The following is an 8,472-nucleotide window of genomic DNA, read 5'->3' as shown; positions in this document are numbered from 1 at the left end:
TGGGATGGGGACATTTATAGATCAGTTTAACACATGATCATTTAGGAGGCAATACTACTGTACTAGCAATATTTACAAGACAAATACAATAGCTCAGCTATTCCACTGAAGATTATTTGCAACACTGAAAGTTTAGAGCACCTAATTTTAGAAGCTTTCCTAGTATAATTATCTACTAACAAAAGACTTCACCTTGTTGCAGCAAACACTCAAAGCATTATCACATACAAAACATACAGGCAGCTATTTCAGAACAAGCAGTAGTAAAACATTGATAAAAACAGGGAAGTTTAAAAAAAAAATTATCCCAGAGATATTTAAGGCAGATGAAAAGGCTGAAATGTACTATTTACTCAGAAAAAGTAAACACAGGACGATCCACACCAAGAATTTACAGAGACTAGTGAACAACCATGAGTACAGGTACATGGAAAATCAGGAGCAGTGATGGCTGAGGCACTATCATCTGCCCTTGACTACTGAGTCTGCTCCAGCAGATTTCATCTTCACTTCTCCTATTACTGTGTACCATTCCTATGACATTATATCGCATATAATGTGCTATGCCTGCTTTTGTTCATTTATCAATCTCCTTCGATATTCTATTCAATGTCTGGACACTAGTAGTCTGAGAAATTCAAATTTACCGTAGCACAGCTCCATATGTTAAAAATGTGAACAGAGAACAGAATATAAACAAGGTAAGTCTTTTTCCCTGCTGCCCCTGCAACAGTACAATTTAGTCAGAAATGTAAAGATGAGCTTCAGTGGAGTAAAACAAAAAAAGAAAAAAGCTGTCCGGTCTTCTCAAAATCTAATGTCAATCCAAACTCCCAAAAGCTGTAATTAATATTCATTTTGCTACATGTTTCTCATTTTGGCCATGAGTTCTTCTAGGCTTTCTTCAGAATCAGCTACCGTTTCCTCAGTTACCAAATTTCCTTCCTGTTGGGAACACAAAGTAAAAGTTGTCAACAAAAACAGCAAACAACCCCGCACAAAGAAGCTTTATTCCTGTTACACCACCCCATTTTCCTAGAAGCAAGCACTCAATTGCAAGATTAGGCCTAAGTGATTATAAGCTTAAATTGGAAACTATTCTGATTGTGAGTGAGAATGATCTGTCTGAGATACCTCCAGATTATGTGTTCCCCAGGTATAATAACTATTCTTTGACTACATACAGCATTCACAAGATAAACACAGTTAAAATATTAGTCACCAAAATATCAACCGAGAAATGCACATTGGCTTTCCCTCCCCTGCCCATGAAACACATTCATTCCTATCCCTCATAACTACATTCACACAAACATCTATACCAAAAGAAGTTTGTCTCACAGAAACCCCAAACCAGACCACAGAAGACAGCAGTCAGAGGTACCGAGGTATGATTTTAGTGGAATTGTTCAAGATGGAATTTTATTTTAGGTTTAAAGAGTAACTAAACAGGCTCATATTATAAATTTAATCTATACATTTAAAAAATAAGTGTATTCATAAAGAATATATTACCTTGTTTGGGATAGTATATGCTACAGTAATTCCCTCAGGAAGCTCAGGTACTGGGCCAGATGCAGCCTTCAGCTCATCTTCCGACATTTCAGATACTAACTCAATGCCTTTGCATGAAAAGGAATTGAGAAATCCATCAGAAGTTAGACAGAAAAAGTTCTTTAATCAATATGTTATCATAGCACAAGGAAAACTGCAGCTACTTTTCTAAAATAGAAAAAATCTAAAAGCAGAAAGACCTTTGATTTCAATTCATTCCCATTATCCATGCCGAGCGTTTTCCCTTTACAATATATGAACTGGTTCCGTATGTGGAACTTGTGCACAAGAATGGCACCTCTCCTGTGGGACTTCCTTGTCCTTAACAGTTTAAAACGTACTGGCAGGACACTTACCAACAGTGAGCTAAGATTGTTTTCTATATCACGTAGTCAACAGAATGGATATATCCACTCTTTAAATGGTTATGTAAAATGCACGTACCATTAGACAATTATTTCTCATTTCCTCAGAGGAATAAAAAGATCTATGGGGATGCCTTAACATAGTGGTTGTAGAAATGACAAATGCTCTTTAGCTGCCTATTTAAAACAAACACACAGTAAAGAAATCTTCTCAAATCTTTTGTATCTTCAGACCATCCTCTGAGAAAGTATTTTACACAAATCTTGTTTATTTTTGCACCTAAAACCTGCTCATTATTCTAAAACTACATGATGAAGTTGTGATGGCATGACTGCCAAACCCTGTGAAAAGCCAGCAGTAATTATGCAGTATAAGGTACAAAAAATAGGAATGGTGAGAAGTCCCAAGTATTCTACAGTGTATTCACCTAAAACAAAGAATTAAATTTAATTGAAGCTTGGTACTCGGAACACCATTTGGTCTCCAGTTGATTACTTACCCCAGTCATTGTCTTCGTGTACTATTTCTTCTTCCTGCTTAATTACTTCTTGTTTCGGTCGTGCAGCTTCTTTTTTCTGAAGGAAAAACACACACAAAACACCTCGCACAATGTTTGTAAATAGTCCAATGTTCAACAACAGCAAAGATAAAATCCAATATTCACACTTCTTTTAAGATACGCAGTCACCATTTATAACTTTGTTAGGCATAAAAATGCAGCATACCTGCAAGTTAAAAAAACCAAACCCATCAACACTCAAAAATATATGACCACCAGGTTGAGCAATTACTGCAGAAGCAAGCATTACTAACTGAATGCAAGCCACTCTGCCTACTTTTGCTGTAAGATAACTCTAAGCACTGTATTTTTAGAAACATATGCAACCATCTGAAGACAAGGCTGCTGAAAATTGGCGTAGCAATGAAAGTAGTCTTTTACTACAAGTGTGTAGCTTGCTTTGTTCTTAAGACTTTAAAAAAGTGGAAAGAAAACCAAAAACATTTTTACCTTATAATTTTCTTGCTGTTTTCTGCAATTTTGGTCACTACATTGTGGATTTGGCTTCATAGACATAGTTGGAAAGAAATCCTGCATTGCATTGTAACCAAGATAATAACTCACAGTACCAAAATTTAACAGGTACCTAGAAAAACAAATAGAGAAAGCAGGCCATTATATACAGGTGCAAAACTAAAAATTCAGTCACTCAAGGAATAATTTTTCCTCAAAGAACTTTTAGAATACACTTTCACACTACTGACATTGTAAAAAATTACTGTAATTGGATTAAAATAAGCTGTAGTCCCCCGAGCACACCGTAACAGCATCAACCTAGAACCTGGTCCTCTCGTGGTGTAAGTGCGTGAGAACAAGTCAGCTGCAGTCTCAGAAAAAAAAAAGTTTACATCTAAGCAGTTCTCTCCCGAGCCTTAATCCATTGCTTGAAACACTCAGGTGCCTTGTATTATGAAGGGAGAGTTTTCAACAGCTGATCAGAACCAGTTCAATCATCCTTACTGTAGGGTCATATTGGCAATGAAAATAGAGATTTCAATTAAGCTGCAATGTTTGCATTCTTCTTTAATGAAAAACACCTGTTGCTATGCAATTTTACATATGTCTCTCTGCATAGCTGAAAATGGCGCTTAGTTGTTTGCAGGCACACTTGCAAACAGCATTTTTATTCTTGGAACTAGAAATTTTTGGATAACTGACAAAACCAAGCTAAGGCTAAATATAGGCTAAATAAGATCCTGTTCTCAAAGTTGCTTGTAAAAGTTCATCACTTTGAAATCAAAGTTTTTAAAGAATTTTCCTTGCTTATGCATGCAGTTCTTTTACCAGCTAGCGTCATGTGACAGTACTTTTTGAAAATATTAAAATATCTCATATTGCTATAGAACTATTTTTAATTCACCTCAGGTTAGAATACAAACACTGCAAGAGAAATGGTTTCTTCTTTGTGCGTGTACAAAATTTCAAAGAGTTAGCACTGCAGTATTTTTTTGTACAATTTAGTGATGTCAAATGGGAGCATACTTAAATGCAAAACTAAGGGGAGAGAAAAAAACGTGTGTGTATGCAGTAAGATAAATTCCTAGGAAAACTCTGAAGACTTTTCCTTAACCCTGAAAAGTTCTTTTAAGAACAGCAGGTCCAAAGTGAGCACACCAGTGATTCTAGCAGTGTGTATTTCAGCCCTGTCCAATGACGCCAATACCTTCAGGAAATAGGCCACAAACATATAAAAAGAACCAGACCCATCATTATGAAATGTTCGTTCAGGTTTCTTTCTCTCATGGTGCTGTACATGGAATAGCAGCAATTCAGTCACTTACTTCAGAACATTTTGTACAAGAATTCCTGCCACAACACCCATAGTCGTAGGAAGACTAGCTGCACAAACTCCTTCTCGTTTTAATGTTTTCTCATCAATATTTGCAGCAACTACAAGTGGAGGAGCACACTAAGGGGAAATAAAGAAATTAAGTTTTAAAAAAGTATTCAAAAAAAACCACAGATCACACAAAACTTTAAGCTACCCAGTCAACTGTGCCAGGATCACATTCACTAGCCAGCTAATCTTCATATTTCCCGTCTCACTTAACAAGACAAACAAACAATTCAACAGAGCACTCCGTACCGCAAAACAAGCAGATTCACCAGGTATGATCAACTGTATATGTCCTGATACTGCATTTTCACTCACTCCAGATTCCATCCAGACTTGTCCAAGTTCATTGCAGGCCTTATAAACACAGAAACATACACATCAGCATTGCACAACTATAATGGAGGGAAAAAAAACAAACATTGCAAACTGAGAGTGATTAAACACATTGATCTTCCTGCTTTAAGATAAAAAGGCTACAATCAAAAAGAGAAACATGAAAAGGTGGAATAGAAATTGTTTATCAAAGGACAAATTAAAGCTGTCCTCATGAAGCCGGCCCTTTCTGCTTTCCTGAGGACCCGAGACTTTTGAACACATACTAGTGATCCAGTTACTAGCACACTACAGAATCGAACTGCAAAAACTACTTTTAGCAGCATGGATATAGTGTATCTGTGCACCTCATTTGCAGATCAAGCTAGCTGAAGGATAGCCGAACACGTGTGTGGCACGTACCCTACGCTGGCTGCTACTATAAAGAAAACCAGTTTGATTAGCTACACAGCCTTAAGATGTTTTTAGTATATAAAAAGTAATTAAAAGTATACAATTAGCTATACACAGTCTTTAAAAAGTTTGTAAGATTTAGCATACCCGGCTTTGATAATACATTTACATAAACAGGACAATTTGGAAAGACAGGGAAGGCTGGCAACACTTAACTCTTTTTACTAGCCATTAGCTGCTAGTAACTTAAAAGTCTACAGTTATATTTGTACACAGAAAATGTATTTTGTAAGAACTGGGTAAAAGTTCAGATTCTCCTTCCTTAAATCAAGGAAAAAATTTCTTAGAAGATTCTTAATAAGTTCCTGTCTTTTCTCTAGTCCCCACAATTCCTAACATTATTTATAGGAGAAAAACGACCTCCACAACTTAATGCATTTGATGGCCTTACCGTGTTAATAGCCATGCGAGCTTCAAAGTTGTCCACACAGCTTAGAACAAGATCAACAGGCTTCCCTTCCTCTAGCGCACCATTACTGAAATAAGTATCAGAACTTTGCATGAAATTGCTAGCAGAACAAAATACCAACGTGGCAATCAATAGAAATGTCTTCATATATACATATTTCCCACAGGTTTTCAATTGGATGTAATTAAATTGAAAAAAAAAAAAAAACAAGTGAGGCTGTACAGAACCACACAACAGCAGAAGTTAGCGATACGCTCTTCTTGAGATTTTACCTTATTCTATCCATGAAGTGTTCAAAATTGTCCAGTGTTGTGATGTTGTAGTTATGTACTTCAAATTGAACATCAGGATTAATATTCCTTATGGAGGAAATAATATGAGTCAATATTAATAAACAGAATAACTTGCATTCTACTCCTTAACTTCACAAGTGTTGCTACAGTCTTAAGCTTCCAGTCTGAAGTCTAGAATACACCCATACTTGTCAAAAATTCACAGATTAGATGAGAAAAAGCCACAACATATTGAAGTGGCATCATTTATACCAGAGTTCTGAATAAAATTAGCTATTTTTAAAAAGTAAACTCATATTCAGGTTTTGACCATTACAAAAATGTCCTTAAGGTATCAACCATTCACACAACTGCTTTATACTCAAACTTCCAAATTAGATCATGCTATTTTGCAAGTGATTGAGAGTGAAACATCAGTTTTCTGTAGCAGTATCCTGCGTAAATACATTTTGATACCCACTTCTCCAAGTTATACCTCAAAGTATGCTCTGCTGCTTGCACTTTACTTAATCCAGCTTGATGAGGTTGGAAGAAGAGTCTGTTCATGTTTGCCAATTCCACTTTGTCATAATCAAACAGAAGCAGCTACAATAAAGATTGTATTAACATATGTGAATCTCCAAAGACTCTGCAACCAGAGCACTATGGCAAAGCCTTTTAAACAACAAAATTAATTCTAAAACCAACACCAGAAAAAACCCCCAAACAAACAACACCCCCCACCACCGTCCCATTCAGTTCACACTGTAAGCACATGAAAGACTGAATTCTAACTGCCATTCACCAGGAACTGATTTGTTAAGTCATGAAAATCACTCTTAAAAACTATCTGTTCATTTGATCTAAACTAAGAATATTCAACAGATTATCTACATGAACACTAGCACCTCTATTATCACATTCCTACTTGCTGTTCTGGCATTAATTAGAAACATGTAATTTCTTTCACTTTTCTTGGCATGCAGTTCTTCAAAAACAATTCAGTTAAAATACCTACATAATACGTGGACATGTTGATTATTAAAAATTCTGAATCAATTGTCATCTTCTATGCCTAAGATGCTAGTCTTCAGGAAATGCTCCTTCAGAGGAAGGGGGAATAAACTTTGCAATAAAAAATTGCATCACCTCTGTATTAAGTAACTTGTTAAAGTTCCAAGAGTAAATGGTCAGGCTTTGCCCAGAAATACAAACATCTAAGCCATTCCCCAAATTCCTTCTTTAAAGAAAAATCCTGTTCTATTAACTCTGGAGGTTCTTGTTATCCATACATACATCAAATTATTATTAACTGCTGCTAAATTTTTATCTCTAAGTCTCCCACAGGATGAACTAATGTTTGTGATAAAAATATCTGTTTGACATCTATTGCATTTCAATTTCATTAATATCAACTTGTTCTCATAACAGAAGACAATCTTCTATGTGAGTTACTCCATCTTTTTTTATTTTGCTTTCCTTTTGCAATAATTCAGTATGAAGGTTAGATAAATACAGGAGCACAGAGAAGACAAGCATACAAACAAGAATCATCTCCATGATACAGGATTAAGCCCCAAGCAAATAAATTTTACTAGTGTAAGAAAAATACTGACTCTTCCTTTGTGATGTTTACGCCAGCGCTGTTCTCGAGTGCCTTCTTCACAGTACTTTTTTTATTTGGGCAAAATCAACTGAGTGAAATAGAATCTAACTTTTTAGGAAGAAGACTGGTCCATCTAGTATAAAGAAGCAGAAGAAAACTCTCATTACCTTACCAATGCCACACCTTGTCAACATTTCAGCAGTTACACTGCCAACTCCTCCTACACCTACTACTGCAACTGTAAAGGTACGGATTTTCTGCAGAAAGAAACAAAATACAGGTCAGTATACCAAAAGTGGTCCTCACAGGGAAAATATGCAAGGCTGTTTTAATGCAGATAGACTCCTACCTCATAGTCTTTGACAATTCCCATTCTTTTTAACGCCATCAAGCGGCTACAAAGAGAAACAGCAACATTATACAGAAAATGCTCTCACAATTTCTAACAGCAATTTTGCTTTTCAGATATTTAAAATCACTTTTGCTTTAAAAATAATCCTACCGAGCACCAAACTCAAGCCTGCTGTTTTCACTGCAGTTGTGATTGCCAGCTACATACAGTCAAAACAAGACAGCAGATACTTTCCTACTAGCAATAGCTACAGAGTACTAACCCTGCAGAAACTCATGTACTTATTCAGCTGGTGTGAGTAACATCGATGAAAGCAGGAGGACTCACAGCTATTTTTGTAAATTAATCCCTGATTTACAGAATGAAAGCCTACACTTTTTTCTTTCATGAACCATATGGTAGCAGGCCAGCGAAGACTCTTCCACTGTTTTCTGATAAATTTGATTAGATTAACTCCAACATAACATTTTTTTTTAAAAATTAATTACAGAATACCAGGTTGTGATGATAACTGCAAGAATTTTAAAGTACTGAAGCGTACTGAAGCCCCACTTCCCAGAAAGCGGCTGGACATCACTTACTGATTGGAAGCAGAGAATAAAATCTTTGTTTTCCTTTGCTTCCTTGGCTTTTTGCTTTACTAAACTGCTTTTATCTTGACCCACGAGGTTTTTTTCCGTCTTATTTTCTCCCCCCTTGTTCTGCTGAGGAGGGGAGAGACAGAGCGGCCT

General features: G+C 36.2%; 1 protein-coding gene across 1 annotated transcript; it reads right to left on the bottom strand.

Annotated features, from left to right (window-relative positions):
* Nucleotides 1–850: 850 nt before the first annotated feature.
* Nucleotides 851–7,780, bottom strand: UBA5 (ubiquitin-like modifier activating enzyme 5). The gene is made up of 11 exons (XM_010074971.1): nucleotides 7,739–7,780; nucleotides 7,557–7,646; nucleotides 6,280–6,389; nucleotides 5,784–5,870; nucleotides 5,494–5,578; nucleotides 4,566–4,670; nucleotides 4,261–4,388; nucleotides 2,930–3,065; nucleotides 2,420–2,495; nucleotides 1,516–1,622; nucleotides 851–945 (listed from the first exon to the last, which is right to left on the bottom strand). The coding sequence occupies exons 1-11, from the start codon at nucleotides 7,775–7,777 to the stop codon at nucleotides 862–864; spliced, it is 1,047 nt and encodes a 348-aa protein (XP_010073273.1). The 5' UTR covers nucleotides 7,778–7,780; the 3' UTR covers nucleotides 851–861.
* Nucleotides 7,781–8,472: the final 692 nt, after the last annotated feature.

Source organism: Pterocles gutturalis, unplaced genomic scaffold, assembly GCF_000699245.1.
Source record: "Pterocles gutturalis isolate BGI_N339 unplaced genomic scaffold, ASM69924v1 scaffold1957, whole genome shotgun sequence".
Taxonomy (NCBI): Eukaryota; Metazoa; Chordata; class Aves; order Pterocliformes; family Pteroclidae; genus Pterocles; species Pterocles gutturalis.
This window is presented reverse-complemented; position numbering and strand designations above follow the sequence as displayed.